The sequence below is a fragment of the Anser anser genome (genome assembly GCF_964211835.1).
Source record: "Anser anser genome assembly, chromosome: 13".
NCBI classification, from domain to species: Eukaryota; Metazoa; Chordata; class Aves; order Anseriformes; family Anatidae; genus Anser; species Anser anser.
The window spans coordinates 18,934,644-18,959,720 of NC_139734.1; the positions used below are offsets into that span (position 1 = coordinate 18,934,644).

At 35.3% G+C, this 25,077-nt stretch overlaps 1 protein-coding gene across 35 annotated transcripts in view; it reads right to left on the reverse strand.

The window, feature by feature from the left end:
* PCDH11X (protocadherin 11 X-linked) overlaps positions 1 to 25,077 on the reverse strand; it is a 490,740-nt gene that overhangs the window by 397,598 nt on the left and 68,065 nt on the right. For 31 of the 35 annotated variants that reach the window (XR_014572099.1, XR_014572100.1, XR_014572101.1 and 28 more), the window contains exons 3-4: positions 21,871 to 21,918; positions 16,279 to 18,765 (exon numbers count right to left, since the gene is read on the reverse strand). Coding sequence is in view for 29 of the 35 variants with exons in the window: in XM_083797764.1 (XP_083653890.1) it covers positions 16,279 to 18,765; positions 21,871 to 21,918 (2,535 nt within the window). In the remaining 6 variants the exon portion in view is untranslated. Of the gene's footprint in view, positions 9,851 to 16,278; positions 18,766 to 21,870; positions 21,919 to 25,077 lie in introns of all 35 variants that reach the window. The other 4 variants (XR_014572103.1, XR_014572104.1, XM_083797782.1 and 1 more) reach the window with 2 other exon arrangements.

Below are 25,077 nucleotides of genomic sequence, written 5' to 3' on the forward strand. Positions count from 1 at the left end.
AAACATTTTGTATTTTAGAGGTCCTATGCAAAAAAATGAGGGAAAAATAACTGAAACATTTTTGCTTGAACATAATTTCTATAAGTGACAAAACAGATGTCTGAAAAACATGGAGTTAGAGACTGCAATTCAACTGCAGAAGCATAAAAAAGGATCTACAGTCACAAAAAAGGCATCAACAACATGAATTATATCCTGAAAAAAAAAAGATAAAATATTTTTGACAGCTTTGTATTTTTTCATTTTTTATATATGTCTAATATAATTTTAAAATTTAATATTTTTCCTTTTTAAATATAAACATGCTTATCCCTAAAGGGACTCTATATGCCACAGAGAAGAGCATATTAACTTCCTTTGCAGTATTCTCTAATTTGTTGCTGAGAAAGAACAAATCCTTAGAACTTTTGATGTGTAAGAATGAATTGTGCATGTTTCTTTTTGCTTGTGGTACACGCAGATTTCACACAAGTAGTGAAGGCCCTCTGAAAATACGCTTCAAGAGGGCCTTGTTTTTGGTTTGGGGTGTGGTTTTTTTGGTGGCAAAATTTTATATTCTCCCATCTATCTCAAGAAGAATGATGGTCTTCATAAGTAAGATTATTGCAGTTCATTCTGTGAAATTCCACAGTTATCATATCCTCATGTGAATTTAATAAAGCTTAGCCCTAGCTGCTCTTGAACAGCAGCCAAGCATTTGATTTGTTCTATTTCATTTTATTCTTCTTTATGCATCTTGCTACCATCTGGAATCATAAAAACAAACAGTTCAAGCAGTTAATGTGTTAAAAGGGGGCAATGACATAATGAAATATTTCCCTCTACTTCCCCCCAACCCCCATTAACATTTTCATATCCATTTCAGAACTTATGTTGTCATTTGCTAATTCCAAAAGGACTTTCTGTAAGAGGATTGTCAGGACAGATGTTGGAACCCTTATACAACTGAGCACGTGCTGTCTTAGCCATGTTTATTGTTTCAAAGCCAGAATACAGCAACTAATAAATAATTCTTGGTAGCTGAAAGAGTACATATAAATGTGCCATTGTGTGTCTTGTACACAGAACGTATCAATAGAACATTTTCCGCTCCAATTAAGCCTTCCTTTACCAATTGGTTTTCAGATTGACAGCACTACTCTATCATTTCTATCTGCTTTTAATATCTAAGTGTCAGAAGTTTCTGAAAAGGTTTGATTAATTACTTTGTGAGTAAAGCATTCGTGACTATGTCCACTTATCAATGTTTTCACTAGTAGAACTAGATGGAATCTAGTTCTAGATACTATGTTCCTTTGGGATAAATTTATGCCAACCTGAGGTTCAAGATAGGCAAAGCTCCAAAAAAGTCAAAGAATGTTCAAGTCTCCCATGCTAGATATTTTTCTCCTGGAGGAATTAGGTTCCCAGAAATAAGGTGAATAGGAAAAAGTACTTTCTTGAAAGTAATGATTTGACAAGAAGCCAAATTCCCAATATACTCGGTTTTCAGCACTGATTTAAATTTTTTATGTGTGAATATCCATAGGTTCTATATTAGTACTAATATGGAACGACAAAGAGTGTGACAATGCAACATGATACTACATGCATTAAACTCAAGACTGAAACAGATGAAGACAAGTGTAGTAAGGCATGATGTGAAAGCTGAAGATGGTTCATCTAAAAGTGAAAAGAAAGGTGGAGCTACAGACAAAAGTTAGACTGGGAGTAAGGAAACAACTTATCCTGCACCTTCCTCTTGCAAACAAGTTATCTCATTCAGAATGAAGCAATTAGGAAGGAAGGAAGGAGGAAAGGAGGGAAGGAGGGAGGGAGAGAGGGAAGAACGGAAGGACAGAAGGATGGAAGGGCAGACGGAAGGGCGGACGGACGGAAAGGAGGGAGGGAGGAAGGGAGGGAGGGAGGAAGGACGGAAGGAAGGAAGGACGGAAGGAAGGAAGGAAGGAAGGCAGGCAGGCAGGCAGGCAGGCAGGAAGGCAGGCTCTATGACTCACTAATGTTCTAAATAAATATTTTATTTTGACAGATGAGATTCGTACATACGACACTAATTCTTTTGGTTATTTCCAATATGCTTTTGTCAAACACTAAGTTGACAAAATGCCTACGGCAAAAGCTTAAGTATGTCATAGGTTGGACTAGCTGATCCTGGAGGTCTCTTCCAGCCTAAATGCTTCTGTGATGTCCAGAGTGTTAGATCAAAAATAAATCACAGTTTCAATACATTAATATTAAAAAAGAGAAAGATAAGTAACGCAATCCTAACTCTTTTTATAGAGAGCAGGAAACAGGAATCTCACACAGTGTTAGACTATAAAAGTACTACTGTTCTTTTAAACCCTGAAAGAACAAGGAAAATATTTGATGAATGGGATATGAAGTACCTTGAGTTAGGAAGCTGGTCAAATGAATAATACAGAGAAGTGACCTTACAATAAATACAACGAAGAAAGGGAATTGAATCAGCAGAGATCACTTATCACGTGTAACTTCAGAACTTTGGCCATAAAATGAAAATAATAATAGTAATAATAATAATAATAATGCTACTTTCTGAAAGTATATTCGTCACATACTTAGAAGCTACTATCTTTGATTTAACATGAAGTTTGAAGGAATCCTCAGTCCTAATATATTTGGAATTAACAGGTTTGACAATTGCTCCACAATAACACCAATCTGCTCATCCCTGCTTTTGAATTACTGACATAATTTTGCTAGATTAAAATAATAAAAAAAAATAAAATACTTCTGGCCATTCAAAAATGCATTCAGACAAGCTACTAAACAGCAAGAAATATCTTAGAATACCTTCTGATAGAGAAATCAGGCATGTGAAAGTATTAGAAAATATCTCTTTTTGTGCGTATATCTGCGCCCTAGCTTCTACAGCCCTATAATGAGTAAAGTAAGAGTTAAACAGTAAATACTTAGCATGAAGAATAAAGATCCACATACAATTTTCTTACTTCAATGTGTCTTATCAGACGTACCTCTGAGAAGTATTAGATATTTGTATTTGGTAGAGTAGCTTAGTGTATTTTGAGGGAGGAGAACAGGATTTTCTTGTAGGATTTCTGGTATAACCACTGTTCCCACTGAATTCTAAAAAGATCTAGATGACTCTGCATGAACTGTAAGACAGTGAATACAACAATGCTGATTACCGCTGGTAATAACAGTATCAGACATACCTTTACAAATGGCAGCAACTCTCAGCTGCAGCTCTTACTGAGTCCTGAGTTTAACATGAATTGGAAGACATTTGTTCTATAAATTGCAGCAGTTCTGGATGCTAACTTTGAAATCAACAGCAACCAAAATCTCAGCAGGCTGCAGAAGTCACTGCCTCCTTTTTGCTAAGATTGAGAACACAAACCAATGTTTTGCTCCCCTCTTGGGAGGAATACAATAACTGGTTAAGAGTACCTTTTTAATTTCAAACCTATTTAAAGAAATAAAATGTGACAAAGATAGAAGACATTTTATTGTTATATATTAACTATCATTTTAATACACTTACCTCAGGTAAGTTTCAAAACGGAAAAAAGGTAAATCATGCGGCAAAGTTTTTGTAATATCCTTAACAATTTAGTTTCATCCAGTTAAAATAGCAAAGAAAACTGTACCATACACTTTTAAAGTCTAAGTTGCATTTGTTTTTCACTTTCAGTTCAACATACATTAACTTCCCAAGGCAGGGAAACAAAATTTCTAACAGTCAATAAAAATCAGTCAAATAATATAATTTAGACATCTTACCTTAAAATCACCAGGTAAGCCTGATACCAGTCAAACTTTAAAATAATGTGTGAACACACATCCATGCGTTCGCATACATTATTAGGTAGAAGGCAACATTCTGCTTGTTTTATTTATAATAATTACACATTAAGCCAATTAAGAAAGTACGTCTGAATGTGGCAGAATGCGACTCAAAGCTACATCTGCAAAGTTCTCCAATGCAGAACTTCAGATACTGACAGAGCTATCTTACCACAAGATAAAATATACACTAGCAGGATCTTTTATTTATTGATATATTTTTTTTCCCTTTCTATCCTAACACTGCCTAGGTCCTGAATGTGATCATGACCTTGCCCATGGAAGACCCTGCCAACTTTGGTTGACAGACAGTCTTGAAGATATATAGCATTAAATAGTTGAGGCAAAAGTATTCTTCATTTAGCTGGGTACAAGAATTAATATTATTATTGTAGTCTGTTAGTTTCTTTCAAATATTTCACAATGCTTTCATGTTTCTTAGCATAAAGATTGTACAAATCAACTTATCAACAAATTGAGTTGAAAATTCAGAACAATTTGTGTTCACTCCCCCCAAAAATAAAACCAACGTATCACATGTATGTAAGCCAAAGGAAGGAAGGATCAGCCCATCGATAGTTTAGATAAGGATCTAGAAAAAAATATTTTTGTGAGGGAGGGTCTGTTAGTGGAGTCTTTCAGATCTATATTAGTGTCAAGGGGCCTATATGCCTATGATTTATTTGCAGTTTATGTACAGGATGAAAGGGAAGTTTTTGAACTGCCAGACAATGAAAAGGAGGAAATTCTTTTGAGGAAAGGTCTTAGATTCAAATTTCATGTCAAACTCTGCTGATCAGATCACAAAGAAAGACAAATAACATCACAGCCCAGCAGTAAACAGAGAACATAAGAAGAACTCAGTTCATCCATCTAATTGCCATGGATATCTCCTAGGACAAAAAGGATGAAAAATATACTGAGAAAAAGGACTGGAATTCAGCTGATAATTCTTAGCTGCTATTCAGTAGTGGGAAGTCAAACCTCAAATATTTGATATCACCATTTAGTTTTTATTGTAAATAAGCTGTTTGAGCTTTTATGAACACCTTCCCTAAAAAGGAAAAATATACTAAATACACATGAAAAAAAGTTGTTTAAAAGACTGCAGAAGTCAGTTATACCCCTGAAAAACTCCTGATAATATAATTATTTAATATCCATCTATATGAACTTAAATAACTGGATTCGATTTACATATGTTTATTTATGAAATCTGCAGGGGCTCACAATTTGGAGGAGACAGAGAAACATCATTTTCATGACATTTTCAGTGGTGAGATTTAAGAGAGTACCTATACAACAACAAAAAAATATGTATTTTAGAATAGGGAGGGAAGTATTTTCCAGCCCTCAGTACTGGAATGTACCATCAGAACTGAAAAGTGAAATATTCGGAGAACAGAAATTTAAACTATATTTGTCATATTGTATCCTAACCTCCAACTTATCAAGAGTCACTTTCTAATACAGAACACAGAACGTTTCCAAAAGAGAAGACCAACCTCAAAGAAATGTGTAAAGCTTGGCTATCTTTCACAGCAAAAGACATATATTGTCTATTGTGACATATACGCATATAGCTACAGTTCTATTCTATGTAAAATATGCTGTCTGTAACCTGTGCTAATTGAATATGAGATATATGCGTGTGTACATACACCTTCATGCTCTTTTTATATACACATGTACAGAAAATACACACATACACAGATATATATATATATGTAGACTATATATATCTATACAAAATATATAAATACACACATACATGTAAACATTGCTAGAGGATGTGCGACTCTTGGAAAGTCCTGCTTAGACCATATTCTTTGAAGAAAATTACAATAAAAAGTACATGCTGCTAAGGAATATGCTTACTAGTAATCTCTGTGTGGTAAATTTAATTTAATAATTATAGACTCCAATCACTGTAAGAAATATTGGCATATGTATAGATTTGACAGCGTGCATGCACTGAGCAAAGAGACCAAAGGTATATTTAAAAACAGTGCTTCTCCAAAACATATATAAATATAATCATTAAACAGAATTTATTTTAGAAACAGATAAATAAGACATAAAAGGAACAGTGCTTGGTAGTTCAATATGAAAGCAAAAATATATACTCAAAAAGATTTGTTAAAAAGATTTTACAAGTAATACTTAACACCAGGCTATGCCATAAATATTTGTAGTATGGTAGAATAGGAAATCATTGAAAGTGTGTAATAACAACAACAACAAAAACAACATTACAGTTTATGTTAAGAAAAAAAAAGTTATTTACACCATAAATGTGCCTTGCTTTTGAAAGCACCCTATTGCCCTTTTAGCGGTGCTCTATTCAAAGAAATTCAGAAGGATATAGAGATATCCTCCTGTGGTGGTTTAGTCCAATAAAAAACCACCAATAAAAAGTCCAATATATTTTCTGATATGATAGGCAGCTTTCAAGCAACCTGCAGATTGTGTGCCATAACTTTTCCTTGGAGTGACTCACTTGACATCAGGGTGTGTTTGGGATAGAGTGGCACTGAGCTTTGGTAGACACGCATCCATATGAAATCCAGGCATTGACAATATGACACAGGATGCAGGACAGCAAATCTGAGCCATCTTTGGCTGCTGGCATTGCAATGCAAAGCAAGTAATTTACACTGTAAAACTGGCAACAAATAAAGAGCTATTCTTGTTGCTGAGCCACACATAGCACTGTAGCTAACCAAAACAAACTCTAGGACTATCTATAGACAAAGATCTTTCTGCACTGGTGACAAGGGTGGCAATGTGCACAGAACAAAAGGATAAATCTCTCAAGAATTTTACTGAGATTATGGTGAATAATAGTAATTACAGTCTAAACCACAATAAAATAACACAGAAGGTGTGTTTGATATTCCAAAGAAAACACATAGTTTTCAGTTTTAAATGTGGTCAACTCAGTAACTCTTGTTCTTAATTTACTCTGACTTCCATGCAGCCAGATAGACTATTTCTGTAGGTGAAAACACTTGAGAAAAAAATATTTTTAACACTGACATATGCCTAGCTTTGACTCAGGTTGCTAATATTCATTAAAAAAAAATAAAAACCTAACTATAGAATCTTTTTGACTGGCCTCCATTTATCCTTTACCTCCTTGAAAAGTGTATAAATTAATATTCAGCACACATACACATTTGCTAAGTACACATTAGGCTTTCATGAGACTATCATGAATGCATTTAATCATCAGAAGGAAATGAGCTCTCTGAACTAGTCTTACTCCAGTCTGTAAAAGAATCACTTTTTAGAAAGTGATATTTAGATGTAAGAAACCAGAAATGGAAACAGAGAAACACATGAAACTGAACCACTTAGGAGGTTGCTGTTTTTTTCCCTTAGTGCATTTGAAGGGTTACTGTATTTGGCTGTGCTGACTCATGAGAGAACTAGAAGAGAGATTACTGATTTAGACCAATAATCCAACCACCTGATGAGCCTTTATTTCATACATGTATCTTCTCTAAAGTTTAAAATCATCCTAGATTATTCTAGAACTATTTATTTATAGAATATAATGATCTGACCAGTGAAATACTAGGAAAAAAGATGTATCTTCAGCTAGTTTAAAAACAAAAGAAATAAATAGTCCCATGAGGTATTTTTCTCATGAACAATTAACATTCATCTCAAGAAATGGCAAGCACAACTTATCAAAGGTTCTTTTCATACTTAGTGTAAGAAAGTAGGCACTTATAGAGGGCGTGCAGTCCTCTAGCATGCAGGTGAACCCTGTCCAGTATCTCAGATCAGTATTCCTCAAATCAAAACAAACCAAAACAAAAGTCTCAAAAGAAGCATTCAAATTATTTGGTGCTTTTCTTAATCAAACATGAATTCTACACACATGAGTTTTCTCATCAAGGAAATCAAACCTATTATCAAGGATATCAAACCTGTCTACTACAAGGACAAAAATCTAAAGATTCAATAAAGAAAGGAAAAGCAGAGAAAGAAGTCCAGGAAATCCTACTGTCTTCCTAATGAACAACTCTACCAGGCCAAAGGTTAATTACTCTTAACAAATAGCTTTACATGCTTCCCATCACCCAACTATGAGGCATCTAAGCAAACAACCGTAATAGCAATAGGCAGTACCCATCTTTAGTTACACTCAATAATACGTCTTGAATAAACTCCTTACTATATCCGGAATGATGTTTCAAACCAAAAGAACTGGCTGAGTTGTGGTATTGTGTCAATAAATATCATTACTGTATGTCTAACCACTGAATGTGTTGTTTAATTTGAAGCATAAATGATGCAAGGATATGGTAACTAGAAACAGCAAAACTGTCTTACAGACACATAAACATCTTCTCAAGAAAATGATCTCATTATAGGAATTAATTTTTTTCTTTAACAGTCATAGCTATAATTATGCAATACAATATGCTAAATTACAATACATACTTCAGTATTAATAGAATTTATTTTACAGATCAAATAGCCAAATACACATTTTTGAAGGAGCCAGATAGCAAATGTGGAGGATACTATAGGCAACAGTCATGGTAGACATTCTGCAGTCTAAGAACTGAGGCAACGTGAATATTAAGTACAAGCCTATAAATACCTTTACATCAAACATACAGTAAGGTGTAATTTCATGTTGTAGTCTAATTGATCAATCATTAATAATTTTGCCTTTAAAAGAAAGTTATACATACTGTATACATCCCAGTTAAAAGTGTCATTCGTTTTATTCTAGCAAACTAATATTACATGTCTTCATATAAGTGCAGAAAACAGGGTTCTTTATACTCCTTTGCTTCCTAAGAGATTTTGCATTGCGTATGAAATGCAAATATTATAGATGATACATATTAAGCATTATTTTCTAAAATGTGAAGCAATATACAAAAATTTGCAACCAGGCTGCAAACCAAGCAATGATACTCAAATTATATTTGTTAAATGAGCCATACTAAATAACAAAACAAATTTAAATTAAAGAAAAAAAAAAAGGTTAACTATATAGAGAAATAATTTGGAGAAAAAAAAAAAAGCCATTTTTTTCCCCACGTGCTGGCTAACAGTGCAAAAAGTTCTAGGTTCCAACAAATGCATACTATTTCCTATTTTATCACACTAAAAAGTAAGCCACTGGATTTATGACTTTTTCTAAAATAAAAGTATTTCAAACGATTAGGTGTATAGCACCTGTTATGCATTATCTAGATTCCAGCAAGCAAAATGCAAATTAGATTTTATTTTGGGAAGTTAAGTGAATACTTTTGAGTTATTTAAAAGGTGATCATTTTTTACAAAAAATGGTGGTCAAGAAAGCAGAAAGTACTTTTTCACTACTACTATTGTGCCTATAAAATGAGAAAGCAGTGATTTGATCAGTTCTATTTATGATCCATAGCAGCAATATTATCATTAAAAATATTATGGAATAGATATAAATACCACTTAATTCTTAATATGTGTAATGGTGCTATATATGACAACAATTCATTTGCTTTTCTTTTTAATGCAGGGAGTATAAAGAACTTTACATTCTCTTTTTAAAGCATGAATAAAATTTATTGCTCCCTTTAATATACTTATATAATTAAAACTTCTAATTGTTTCAACTAAAATAAATAAGGAAAAAATCTGGGACAAGAAGATGATTACAAGCAAAATTAGAAAACAATAGATTTACCATAATTGCCAACTGTGAGGAATGATGGGTCACATTACTTTTTTCTTAGCAAAACTACGTTATAGAACACTATAGCACAATGTACTAAATTTTTTTGTCTTTTCCTTTTAAAAAATTCTTGCCCTTGATACCTTTCAGTAGGGCAGCTTGAACAGTTCATCGTCACTTCCAAACCCCTCTGGAGATCAGACGATAAATTTCTTCGGCAATCAGAGACAGGACAAGGGCTTTCTCGTGCTATTTCCTTGTTTTCATGTTTGCTGGCTTAACATCATTGTGTACACGTACGACTTCAGTATATAACATCAGATGCGATGACGTTCAGAGCTGGCAAACAGAGAAACAGCATGAGAAAAGCCCTTTCCTGCATATTTTTCCCCATATATCGTAAAGTTTCCTTCCAAATTTCTACCATGTCAATCACTACGGTTTGAGAAGTACCTAACTACTTTGTTTCTAAGTAACCAACCACTCTGGGGTGCGCGTGTGTGTGTTTACAGGTTTTCATACACACACAAAGCTCTGCACACTTCTATATACACACAACAAAAATGCTAAAACTGGAGTCACAGAAACGGCTTCTACATACGTTACGCTAGGTTTCTTACTACTTTTTAGTTTATCAGCTTGAAACCCCAAGTGCTGTATCAAGTGTACAGATATATCAGAAGACTACGATAGTACCTAAAATAGGTTCTATAGGGTTTTGGCAAATTTCATTTAAGAGCATATTCCCTAAGAACTAAAAAGAGCACAAAATATTTTGATTTGAAGAGCTATTTTGCATCTTTAATCCATGTTTATCATCAACAGAGTTAAAGTCCACAAAATTCACTGAAATGAAGCCATTCAGATCAATTATCTCTCAGGAAAGAAAACACTACCAATAACACAGTCAACAAGCCACTAGTCACTCACTGGTCAGGAAATTGCTATCAAGTGCAGATCATTGAATGCAACTCCTTCTGGGAGAAAATAGGGAAAGAAAGAAGTGTGAAAATTAAACTGAAGTTAAATCAGACATCATTCTTGACAATGGTTGGTGGCTATAGGCCATTAAAAAAATAAATGAATAAATAAAATAAAAGCTTGGGTCACTAAGAGTAAAAGAGAAAACGCTTCAGCTCAGCTTTGGAAACATGAAGATGAAATGTGCTTAATGTTCAGGAAAAATCATACATATTTATACTGCTACTAGTCCAAGGCAAGCTGTTATTGGAGAGGGAGTGGAGCATCATTCTAGCTTGCCAAACAATCACCCAGTTGGTAACGCTGGAACTTTGTCTAACAACTTCTGTATTAAGTCAGTCAAACAGCTTCTACTGGGAAAAAAAAAAAAAGCCTTTGTTTTCTTCCAAGTTATTTTCTACTTAAGTGTCATATTCAAATTCTTTCACTTTTTCCTCAAAGAGAACATTAATTTCTTTTTTGTTTTCTTTCCATTTTTGCTCAGTTTTTATTTTCTATTAAGAGGCAATGGAGACCCTTTTCAGATATCCTTTCCCTTGTGTTTTCAGTGAAAAACATATATTAAAAAAAAATAAATAAAATTCCAAATTGTTCCACAGAAGAAAAACATTTTCTTGACCAATTTTGCTTCAGTAATACTGCACATTTAAGTCACTGTTCACTAACTTAAGAGACAGCAAATTCCACTTCTCCTTCAGTGAAATTTTTTTTCTCTAGATGTGAATTCCATTTTTTTCTGAAATGTATATATATCACCGCATATCAGAATTACCAGCAAAATTAGCAGCCAGAAAGTTAAGAGAAAATAACAATAGTCAGAATCATAGTGATCAATTTTGAAACAGCTTCTGGGAAGGGCTTATACCAACAAACTTATCTGATGTTTAGAAGAAAATGTTCCTGGAGCGTAAGTTACTCCGCATCTGCCAATGCAAAACACCGGTGTTACCTATACACCTTTCAAATATCAGACACATCAGTACTGCCTACTGATGATTACAGGATAGTAGATTAAACTCACTTATTATCCAAAACAACAAATATTTCATCTAAGGATTTACATATCAGGTGAGTTTTCAGAGCTGTTTGTTTTGGGAAAAGTGCAATATTCTTTTAACTCACATTCTGAGCACACTGCTCTCATAGCAAGTGGAAAACTGTAATGACGTTTCACCACATTTCAAATCAGAACCAGAAGATCAAATATACCATAACTATTAGCATGTCTGAGCAGTTGCTAGTGAGACAGTAGGCCCCCAAAAGGCAATGTATTTTAAATGAGGTCTACTTTCCATTTGGAGTTTTAAAAGAAAAAGAATTCCTATCTCCGGTAAGTTTCCAACAAACAAGTTCAGCAGAAATCACTGTGTCATTTGAAATTTCCATTCATACATATGGGTACGTTCACACATGGCAGGATCCTAGCAAATAAAATCAATTAATGAAGATTTACAGCGGTAAACATGAGAAAAATCAATCTGCATGCCTGTTCATTCTCTTAACAACCTTCCAAAGATGGTATAGCATGCTAGCAGTGGAGATGTTAACATACGGACTGCAGTCCACTGCAAAGCAGGCAGAAGCACCAAGCACAAAATCAAGATTCAGAGCGTGATGATATATTACAGCTCTACCAGTTGGAGAGGTGGACTGAAACTGAACCAAGTTGTGCCACTGCTGCCTTCATGACCAGTCACGCTTCTTCATTAACAGAAGGTCATATAAAACTTTTCCTGGAGTCAAAGTTTAAGATGACAATAAAAAAGGCCACAGAACCCTTCTTCAGTGAGCAGGTGATTACTTTATGAGATTTTTTCTGTTCCTATAATATGCATTATACTATTTTCAAATGAATGAATGTTGGAAATCACATTAATTAAAAGAAGGAGACATGAAGGAGGAGGATGCATGGGAAATTTTAATGAACCTTTGTGGCCATAGTTTTGTAGAGCCCAGCTGCCAGAGCTAACATTGTGTAGCGTAATTACGCATGCTTTGATTAGACAGGTTGATGCTTACCTAGACAGGCATTTGAATTGCCTGAATGTTGAAAGTACCTGAGCGAAACTTTCAGATTAAAAAATAGTTTCATACTGCAGGAAAACTAGACTGAAAAAAACTGTCCTTTCTTTTCATCATTCCAACGAAAATTAAAAAAAAAAGATTTTTGACGGTATGGAATAGTTCATAGAGTCTGCTCTCACTAAGGTAAATGTCAAAAGCAATTAAGCTTTTACAAAGCTTGCGGACAGATAAACTGTACATGTGCTGTATGTTTTTCTACCAAAGAAATACATTCTGCTGCGAGGCTGATGACTACTGAAACAATGAAAACCTGATGACACTGAAAGTTAGCTGGATTTTACAAGCTATATAACCTACTTTGAAAAAACATATAATGGACAAGAAGCCCCTTCACAATGTATCACACGGCAAAATTTCTTTAATACAATTACATCTACATACAGCATCCCACAAGAAAGCATGCTATTCTGAAGGTTCCAATGCACTGTCACTAGTATTCACTAATTCCTACTGTGTGACTAAAATAATACTAACATCTCTTTCCATTGCCCTTCCTCACACACAACTACACAGAGAAGCTTTTTCTCTCTTCTTCCTCGTATCACTATTAGCACCACACATTTTTCTCTTGAGCTTCCTGCAGTCGATGATCCAATGTGTCCTCAGCTGCTTCAGGAGTCTCTGATTCCTTCCCCATAAAACTTTCAGCTGTTGCTATCCCCATGTTTATTTGCCCACATGGCCACTGAAGAGATATTTTATTTTTTCAGTATAAAAACCTTTTCATCTTCTCTTGCACGTTTTTTGAGTACAATTGTTATGATTTTCTGTCATTTCAGAGATCACTTCAACAAATTTAACAGTAAAGCAAAGAAATAATTGCCTTTTTTTTAGTGACCTGAATCAATACCATTCAGACATGCACAGAATTTAGAGCTCATGAAACAGAACAAAACAAAACAAAACCACATAAATTTTTATCTTTAACTCAGTTTTTCAAGTATCTGAGTAGAAATTTAGGCTTGCATTGCATGGACAAAGCTAAGAACAGTTGAGATGTGAAGCCTGTTAATATCAACATCCATTAGAAAATGAAAACAAATATCTTCACAGTGAGTGTAATCTTCTTTAGTCTCCTCCTTCAGAGAGCTTCTGGCTTGTAAAAGGGATGCATCACAGTAATTGTTAAAGTAAAATATTTTTTCTCACATTAAACATCTTTGTGATTTTCATTTCTCAATCTAGCACATCTGTCTTTTTAACTGAACTTATTATATTCCATTCTCCTGGCTGTCCTACATTTTTGTGAAAATTCAGAGAGTGCATAACATAAATGCATCATTAACCACAAACATCCTGGTAATCTCCAAGAATGGAGGATGGAGGGCAGCATGACATCTGAAGTATTGTGGTAGAAGATTACTTTTGTTTGTTTAATTTCTTTACTAGCTGACAGCGACAACGCTTAAGTTAGTCTGTCCTGAGTCACCTTCTATAGCTCCACAGCAGATAAAACTACACAGACCACAATATACAAAAACAGGTTAGGAGTAAGAGTGACTTTTAAAAAATCCACTGAGGTTAAAGAAATATACTTGTTCTCACTTATCATGAAATACAATTCTGTTATTGTGATCAAAGTCCAACACAAAGGATTTAACTCAAACGGCCTCTCTTGCCTAATTTATGTAAATAAATGCATTATTTGTATTATATTTAAACAAGTAATACAAATATCAATTCATGTGTTGAATGGTGAATGTTGTTTTCTAGCTAGCATAAAGGGCCATTGTCAAAGAGTAGTTATAATTTCTCCAGCAATGTGGTCACTTTCATATTGAAAATTAAACCTAAAAGAAGGATAACTGTAGATTTAACAAAATCACTATGGTATATTCTGAGCATCATACCTATATTTCTATTATATAGAATACACGTACATATTTTCAGGTACAGCTATATAAAGATAAGCTACTGTCAGGTAATGAGCATTGCAAAGCAAACAGTTCTATCCTGCTCTCCCCGACAGGAAACGCCTGTCATTGACCTTTAAGGTACAGATAAAAGAAAACACATTTTTCCAACCAGCTTCTGCAGAAGAGAATTGCTTTCCATTCTACTTTAAAAGTGCCTGAAAATGGAAGAACTAGGTTAGTAAAAACCTAGAGTGTCATGAGTTTACCTTCTTTGTTAGCAGAATTACGGCATTACGAAGTGTTTTTGAGCAGACAATGGAAGAACCTTTTTGGCTCAGAGGAGCTATACTGGAGTCCCTGTTCTCAATTGAAAAATCACTTGGATCAGGCCTCCAGAGATGCTGAAAACAGCACCACCCTCCTCGGAGTTATGAGAGTTCAACAAGATGAATAAATTAGGAAAAGGCTTTTCTAACATGCAGCTGAAATTAACACATTCAAATACCTTTAATACAAAATACTCAAATCTCAAAAGCTACACATTTTCCACTGCTGTCTTAGAAGTAAGAAATTCTAGTAAGTTTTCCTCAATTTATCATTTAATGCAGCTAAGCAAAAGATGAATGTTTTAGAGCATATAGCAATATGAACTACCATACAAAACTGTGTTGTTAAGGGGAATAAAGTAAAATAACCAACCTGTCCTGTAATTTTTAATAATATGATGCGTAGTGTGCATAAAGAGTTTTTTTAGGAACATTTCGATATCACTGTAGTGGTAATAAAAGAAAGCCCACAGGAGAAATTCAAAACCTCAACTGTAGCAAAAAGTCTAGCAGACTTAGTCATGCTGAGGACATGTTCCCAAACAATAATATTAAAATATATTATCAATGATATTACAAACTCTTTAGAAATATTGTTTCTTTAATGATTGATTCCTTCACCAATTAAAACTTGACTACAAAACTATTTTCATTGAATACTCTGTGATATTCACGAAGAAAAAGCAGCAAACAAACAGCAAAGTTTTATTATTAATGATTTTTTTTTTCAGAACATGGATAGAAATTAGATTCAATTTCCAGTGACTTACAGCCTTTCTATAGTGTCTTGTAGGTCCTCATTTTAATTTAATTTTAAATTAAGGAGTCTTTAGACATTTCCTATGCTGCACTTAATTTCTGAGAAGCTAGTATCTGGTTTATCAAGCATAGCAGCTAAAAAGTGAGAGGAATTATACCGATGCTTCCAATTTTCCCCCAGCTTTGCCTGTTGACTGCGTCATTCTACCAGATTTAAGTAGTCCAGTACTCTTCTAGTCTGAATATGGCACTGAAGCTCTCAGAGGAAAATCCTTGCCTGCTTTTGAGGGACCTTGAAGTAAAGCTGTGCCCAAATGAAGGCTGCAATTCCAGACTCCATTAATATTAAGAACCACTTATCAGATCCTGTAAAGCTTTATTGCTTTCTACCTGGCCTAGATTACTTCAATTCTTGAGCATACAATACTACAGAGGACAGTATCATAACCCCTCTGTCTCACAGAGCTCCGCAACATACTGTAGTAATGCAGGAAGTGCCATACTGCCATCTGCAGTCAGGAATACCCACCAGTGAAATAATTCACTGCTCCATTTCCTTACAGCCAGTAATCACTTCAATTAATTCCCGTTAACACTGATGGATCTCAAATTGTTTATATTTCAGTGCCCGGAACAAGCACAACCTTTCAAACTTTTAATCCTTGCAGAGAAAGTTATTATGCAGTGCTTAGAGGTAGAGCTATATGAATGGAAAAGCAAGAAGTGAAGGAGAAAGAGAGAACCTTAAAATTTCCATTACCTGTCTGGTGTGAATGGGGCCTGGGGTCTTGAAGCCTCCTTGACAGCTGCATTCGGAAACACTGTAAGGGTCCGAGCTGCTTGATGAGCACTTGGAGAGTGAGTCACAGCCCACCACAAAGGTGTTATCTAGAGGCAGTTCCTGAATGACATGGTGCTTCTTGGGGGGTACAGGAGTCTCAGGTTTAATTTGAAAGGTAGGCTGTGGAGAAGCAGACTTGTAGTGCTTTGCCAAATCTGGGCTATCAGGTTTAAATGTGGTTGGTGTGGTGGCCCAGTTATATTTTCCCATAGTCTGTTCTTCTAGCTCTACAGGAATGTCTAAAGTGCCATTTATGTGCTCATGGCCAGGATCATCAGGCTTAGATTCTTCAATAGTCACAAAGTTGAGGAGGAGACTTTTTGGAGAGCGCTTCTTCTTCTTCTTCTTCTTCTTGATCTGCCTGTTCTCTTGGTTTGGGGAAACCCATTCACCACTCTGCTTGTTTTTTTGGACAACTTTGTGCCTGGGCGTCTGGCGGCACCGTACTAAAGCAGTAACAAAAATTACCAGAATAACTGTCATTGTTCCTGCAATAATCGCTATTATGATCTTGACATAATCATTGGTTTGTGGGGTTATCTCACCATCCCCAATGTTCTGGCCAACTGGAGTTTCCATATTCCTGCGCACTAGCTCTTGTACATAGGAACTATTGGTGACTGTCTCATTCACAAACAAATGCACAAGAGCTATAGTATAAAGAGACTCCGGCTGTCCTAGGTCATTGACTTTTATCACCAGTCTGTGCAAGCCATGATCTGATGTAATTACCTTCTCTTTCAAAGTAATATTGCCTGTTAATTGGTCAATTGTAAACAAGCCCCTTGAGTTCCCACCTATGATGCTGTAACGGAGCTCTGCATTCATGCCTGTGTCATTGTCAACTGCAAAGACTTTAGTAACTACAGACCCTGGACTGGATGATGTTGGAACCAACTCATATGAATAATTAGATGAAGGAATAACAAAAACAGGCCTGTTGTCATTTACATCAACAACATTGATGGTCACTTTGGCAGTTGAGGAACGCTGCTGTCTTCCTCCATCCACAGCTTTCACCTGAAAAGTGTATGACCCCTGCTGTTCCCTATCAAAGGTAATGTTAGGCCTTATTACACCAGTAAGTGGATCTATAATGAAATTATCTCTACCATTTAATATAGAGAGAGTGACCGCAGCATTTTCTCCAGAGTCAGCATCTGTTACTGTGATAAGCCCTACTGTGCCATACATGGGTAAGTTTTCTGGCACATAGAAATTATATTCATTATGTGTGAAAGCAGGGCTGTTATCATTCTGGTCCAGGACTGACACTGTCACAGTAGCATTGGTCTGCAAGGGTGGCATCCCGTTATCCTTAGCCAGTACAGTGAAGGAGTACCTGTCTTGTTTTTCTCTGTCCAACTTCCTGACTGCTGTCAGAATGCCTGTACGGCGGTCAAGGTTGAAAATGGGGGGTGCATCAGAACCCAGAATATAGCTGATCTCAGCATTGCGCCCACTGTCGGCATCTGTAGCACTTATCTTGGTTAGCTGAGTACCTGGAGCATTGTTTTCAGGGATGGAAAGACCTATAATAGGCTGTGTAAAAACTGGGGCATTGTCATTTTCATCTTTAATTTTGATCAGGAGCATTGCAGACTGGTTTAAGGGAGGTTTCCCTGAATCTGAAGCCACTATTTTAATAGCATATTCCCGTGTTGCTTCATAATCTAGAAATGTGGCTGTTTCCAGGAGAAACTGATTATCAAACACTGGCTTCAGCCTAAAAGGGACATCATGATCTGTAAAACAAGTAACCTTTCCATTCAGATCAGCATCCTTGTCCATTACTGTTATCAATGCAATTTTTGTATTAAGTGGAGCTTTCTCAGACAAAAGCACCGTCCCATTCACTGGATTGATGATGTATCTTGTGTCTATTGATGGGACATTGTCATTAATATCTGTGACATTAACAGTCACTGTTGCTCTTGATGGAGTTGAACTGCCATCACTTGCCAAAACAGTTAATTTGTGTACAGGAGATTCCTCTCTGTCTAGCGGTTCTCTTATGGTGATAAGACCAGTGGCATTATCAATGGCAAACAGCCTTTTGGCCAAACTGGAGATCTGATTGCTGAAATAGAAGTGGATTTGTGCATTTGAGCCCAGGTCTGCATCAGTGGCATGGAGCTGAGAAACAGAGGTGCCTACTGGAGCATTTTCTGGAATACTAACTTCAACGTCATTTTCTTTGAAGACTGGGCGATTATCGTTCACATCAGTCACTGTGACTTGCAGGATGGCGGTGCTAGATCTTGGAGGGCTTCCACCATCTTCAACTTTAATCTTCATCACATAGGTATCCTTCTGCTCCCTATCCAGGATCTGCTGGACAATCAGTTGAGGCCACTTATCTCCCTCAGGTGTCTCAATTATATCAAGACCAAACACATTTTGACCCTACAAGACACAGAAAGAGTATACTTTAGCACAGCAGTATAATTAATCAGAGAATAATCTCATTAAAGTTTTGAAATCGTCATGAAACATATATATGGGGGGTGGAGATATACAGGAATACACATTTGTGTATTTACTGCTAATTTGCAATATCAAATTATGCTTTAAGACCAGGAGCTTTAAGAAAGCTTCAGAGCAAACACATGAAGAAAACAATAATTTAGAATAACAGGGGGTTTATGTTTGATTGTTTTGGGGGCAGGGGCACATAATATGTTTCCTTTTGTTGTTGTCTTTGTTTCTTTTTTAAACCAATTGCTCTCTTTCTACAGAAAAAAAATAAAATAAAATAAATTAGAATTCTTGGACAGATGTAATTTGCTTTCTGTACCGTACCAGTGAGTGTTAAGAAGAGGAATGTAGCCAAAGTTCAACCATGTCCAAAGGCAAAGTAGTATGCATACATTGGATGATCTAATCCAATCCTCAATTTCAAGGAAAACAACAAAGATAAAGGGACTATTTCACAGTTCATGGAACAACTCTGGACATGATCTAAAATCCCTAGCATACAAAGCAAAAAAGCAAAAACCACCACCCACATCACCGAAGGGGGGCTCACTGCACAATTCGGTCATTAGATTGTTCAGACAAAACTAAACCATAACAGTTTATTAGAAATACATAAATTCCTAAAAATTATTCCTTTCTTCATCATGATTTATTTTCTATTTGTAGTGAAAATTACAATCCAAGTGAGAAAAGAAGATATATTTTCATTTTAAAAAATATCACAGAACTATGACATTCACTTTGAAAATAATCACTTCTTTTCACGGGGATTGTTGAATACATAACACCCCTGGAATAGCAAATACTATATATATTGCACAAACATGGCTTCCTTTAAAAACCCTTGTGTTGACAGAGTATGCTAATACTCAAAAATTGGAATATAGAGCTAGATCCCCTCCTCTGCTGTGTCTTCAGATGAGCAGAGATTAAGAATATCGCAATTATCCTCTTTTCTATTCTCCCATCGCTCAACCTTCAGAAGAAGAAAGGATGTAAAGGCAGTTTTGCAGCCATATTTTCCATAAGGGTAGAGCTAAAACACAGATCATTAAAGCTGAGTGTACGGGATAAACAGGAGAAGAAAGCATTGATAAAAATGCTGAGTAATTAGGATTTTCTTTGTATGTGTCATTCTTGCAACGACTACTTCTAGCCTGGTTCTTTCTGCATTTATTGTGCTCGTCTCTCACCTTTAGTCCTAATTATGTGTGTTCTGAACTGATTTGAGACACTTCAGACCAAAGGGAAAGAAAATGTTACCAATATGCAAGTTTCCTTATTTCTCATTGTTGTTAAAAGATTTGTATTCACTGCATCTTGTTACCCACCATTAAATGAATGCATTTGTAGGTCTAATTCTGTGTAAGGCTGTACTCTTTCATTGATATGTTTTCTCAAAGCCAGAATTTGACCTTACATAAGTAATCATTTCTTTCATGGAAAAGAACAATTTATCCACATTTCAAACATTACTGTGCCACTTGCACAGCATTTGTAACAACATTACGTTGCAACTAGGGACAGTCTAAAGTGAACTGGAATACATTTTGAAACAATTAAAAAAATACAACTTTGGCTTCTTCAACAGAAGACACGAAAAGATTATTCTTACAAGAAGTGTAAGATTTACATTTTGAATCAATTAGGTTAATTTTTCAAATGGTAATTCTACACTGATCTCTTCAAGAAGACGAAGTGTGGGTTTCCTCTTCATCTTCAATCTGGCTAGAAGTTAGTTGAAATAAATTGCAGAACTATTGAGAAATGATGAATTACATATTCTATATTTTAACATAGATTTCCAGAAAAATATAACAGAAGCTGGAGAAAAGGAAAAAAAAACGTCAGCTATCTTTTTCTTCTTTATTTGTACACAACTTGACAGATGGGCACTGATTATTCTGTCATTAGATCCCACAACTACAACAAACACTTCATATAGACCTTCAATACACGCAGCTATACATATGCATACACATTTCTGCTTTTCTTTTAACTATGAGAAAGATATTTTTAATTATAGCGTATGACTTGATATAAAATATATAGCTTCAATTCTCCATTACCAGCAGTAAGCTACTGGAGAAACAGAAAAGAATGCAAAGAGCTCTTCCAGGTCAATTATTACCACTTGATTAATTTTTCTATATGGAAAAAAAACAGTATTCAAGAGAATTTCTTACTATTCATTAGAGGATTATACATCTTTTTAAAGCACTGAAATAAAGAGAAAGTTACAAAAATTATGCCTTTTCCTAATTTAGGCAAATCTGCTTCACATTGTTTAAGGGATAAGATTAGGTATGGTGTTATGCTGCATTTTAACAACTGCATTTTCTAAGAAGAGAGAATTCTTCCACTCTAAACAGTCCTCAAAATGATGAAACATTCAGGAAACAAATTTTGAAGATTAAAAATATCCAATTCTCTCCTGCATGAGCAAAGAAATTGAGAGTTAAAAAGCCTGAGCGAAACGTGAAGGAAAACCTTCAGGATTAAGTTTTGATCTATCATCATCAAAACATCAGTGAAGTCAATATTTCCTATAGGGACAGGTTGTTATTTGGACGGAAGTATACCTCAGTCACCACATTATCGCAGTGATCTGAAGGTTTCATTCACACTAGGAAGGCTATGTGTCCTGAGAAGCAGTATAATCGGTAATTAACATTTATATAGTACCTTTCACCATTAAATTAATTGATAAAAAAAAATCCGTTACTTTGTCTTCATAACTATAGCAAGATGGGAGTGAGAAATAAAAAAACGTTAACTTCTTAAATCTAAAAAGACAGTTCAAGCAATGTTACCTAGCTATCTTGAGGCAGAACAAAGCTATGCCCATCTCAGAGCCAAGACCAGCTTTAAGAGGCTCTGAGCCCTAATCACAAGATTCTTTATCAGAGCTATAACCAGTTCTGTTACATTATTCAATTTTTATAACAACCCTTTCAGAGTATTCATGCACAAAATAATCTCTAAAATGATGAAACTGGCATACTTGTTGAACTCTGCCTGCTGTATATTTACCTGGTCATTTGTAATGGATCCAAACGTCCTTTTCGGAGCTGTTTTGGGCTGCCAAGTAAATAAAAAATTAGAGAGTTTTTAAAAAAATGGAACATTTAGGTACGTTAATAAATACATAAACAATGAAACATGGACACCTAACATAATAATCTATACAGCTTCAAGTGTTACAGACAGGACTGCATGTAGCAAGGTGCACCTAAAGCCTACACATAAACTTGCCTTGTACACATTGAGGTGACACAGTCTCTTATCAATCACAGTCTCTTATCACAATATTTCACAAAATCCATGCGATGTTGACAAAATTTGCATTGCAATGAATGTTCTTTCAGGCCAGAAATTGGAAAGTGGGCTTCATCTTCAAGAGAAATAGGAAAAAGAGCAGCTACAGTGGTATGGTCTGTTGTGTCCAAAACATCTCGCACACTTACACTTATAAGTTGATAGAACATAGTAATTTCTCAAACAAATAGGGAAAATGGGAGGAAGGGGAAGAATATTGTGCTATATAACCATACAAAAACAGCTAACATAAAATGTTTAAAAAAAAAAAAAACAACCACAACCTCAGGTTTCCATTTTAATGAATTCCTGAATTACTTGAAAGCAATTACTTCATAATAAAACCTTTGGCTGAAACACAATCTTGCATCCAAAGGATCTTAAAATCTTTTAAGCAAGTCCAGAAATTAATGCAGTTGTTTGCCAACTGTTAATTATTTCATATGTAGCAAGACAGAAAACCTTTGCAGTTCTTCTGAAAAATTAAAAGATGGGTCTCAGCCTCCGTTTCCTTGTCTGCTTTTGTCAAGACATACGGAACTGGTACGCAACTACAGTGCTGCATTACCAAAGAAAAGATTATAGTAGCAGAGTTTCAATTTCTAATTCATAAAACTAGACAACAGCTATACAATGGACAATATTTTTAATAAAAGGTGAAAATTAAACTTGCATTTTCTTTCACAGCTGACACTTTGAATGTGAAAATGTGAATTCCCAAAGCCAAGGTAAAACCCTAAACACAAAATATTCTACATGATAGGCAATAACGGATACGAATTCCTATAACTGGTGCCTATTACTACACTCAGAGCTATAATATCCTAAGTATTGAGGCTCTAATAAAGGTCCTTTGTCTGTGAATACTTCACAGTGTACAGTTAACGTGTTCATGCATTCTAGAATATTAAAGCCTGTTAGACAGCTGTTTTGTTTCAAGGGTGCTGAGTTAATACACCTATCAGCACACAGTTTACAGAAAGGTTACTTATGTGTGTGTAATTAATGCAGTTGGTTACCTTGTGAGCTGAGTGACTACCTCAAAAGAGAAAATAAAATTGCAAAGATAAGAAAACTGTACAATGCAAAAACTCTGCAGATGCAAAGTTGCTTACACATTTGAAACACTAGCTCTTTGTCAGAACAACTACAGACTTTTAAGTTGTGGGTCAAGATTGCTATGAGTTCTGTTCATGTTTTTCTATCGCTATCACACTCTGTTTCAAATAAACATAAATGACTGCTTTAGTCACGTAATTCTCTACCGCATCACTGTGCTTTTGGTGGTAACAGGCAACAGTTCTGAACCGCTGTTGAGAACAGCTCCTAAATCACCACCTCATTTCACTCCGACAGCCAAGCAATGTATCTTAGGCTCCTAATCCCACATTTTAGAGCTCTCAGATGAATGCTGACCGGGTGTTGGAGCAGTGTGAATCCCTAATGCCCTCCTGTTCACTACCTGCTCTATAACCATATCAGTACTCTCAGGCAGAAGGGGATTCAAACTGACAGCCACTTGTATAAAAGAAAATAGAAACAACTGAGATGTTTCTGAAAATTCCTTTACCCTCAAGCACAGACTGTCCAGGATCCTCAGCTTCTGGTAATTTCAGTGGGAACTGAAGGTAATGGATGCATACACATTTGGCTCATGACAAATGGAGAAAAAAAAAAACAAAAACAAAAACAAACACCTTCTGATAGGTTGACTTGTTAAAAAGTACAAATGTTTGCAAACTAATGTTCATTAAATTATTTTGTTCCCTCTTATCCACCCTAAAAAATATTTCAGCTAAGAAAAAGTATATGATTTCTTTAAACGGACGGCATCTTCAAACCCATATCCTAACCTTTTACCGGTAAGTTACTTAGCAAGAGTATCTTATTTGATCTGAGGCCCATTTAAACTGAAGTTCAACTGCGAGTAAAACCACTGTATCTTCCTTTTATGTTAACACTTCTAGGACAAAATGGTGAGAGAAGTTTTCGTCTGAATGGCATGAATATCTTACACACACCCCTCTCTTCTGAAATCCAGAAACACTAAGAAAATAACTCAATAAAATAATGTCTTCTCTGGATTTTCATCACGAGGACATTCTTTCAGATGCAGAGTCCATACTTTCATGTCTGTTATCACTGCGTTATGAACTTTGACATTAAAAAACACAATCTCGATGCAGAAAATTTACACTTAAGGTGGGCAAAATGTAATAGAATGACAAATAACCTAATAGAATAGAGATATTTTCGTCCTTTTTGATTAGATTTCTCAACAGCTAGGTTCTCCCAACATTCACAAACAGTTTTTTACAGATTGTAAGCCTGGTGCAGACACTGCTAAAATGAACATGATAGTTAGCATAGCACAAGGCCTTCACCCTCTGCAGGGTTTTGTAAAACTCAGAAGAGAAAGTTTATGTGGGACATATAACTACCCCAGCATCCGGTTTTTGCTTTTGAAATAAATGAAGCTGTGCTTTTCCAAATCATGAAAGCTTATTCTTTTTGCACTACTGCGAGAAAATAACAGTGGAACTACCATTTTAAACTAGGAAAGTGTTTGATATAACACAATGCAAGATGCCCCTTCACTGCGCACTGGAAGATAATAAATAATACTACAATTTCAGATTAATAAATCAGAAAGAGTTGCTCAGAAGATATACAGAGTGTCAGTAAGTACTAAAAATAGTTCCAGAAAGATTGAATTCTTCAATACTCCAGAAGTATCTTACGGTGTCTTTTCACCATACTGATCAGGAGATGCTAGGGATAAACCAAAAATGTATTTTCTAGTGTTGGATTTATCAGAAAGCCAACTCATCATCTTCCTTCTCCAGCATTTCTGACTCCTATTTATGTGATTCAATAGAACAAAAGCAAAAGAAAAAAGGAAGATGCATTTTCTTACTGTAC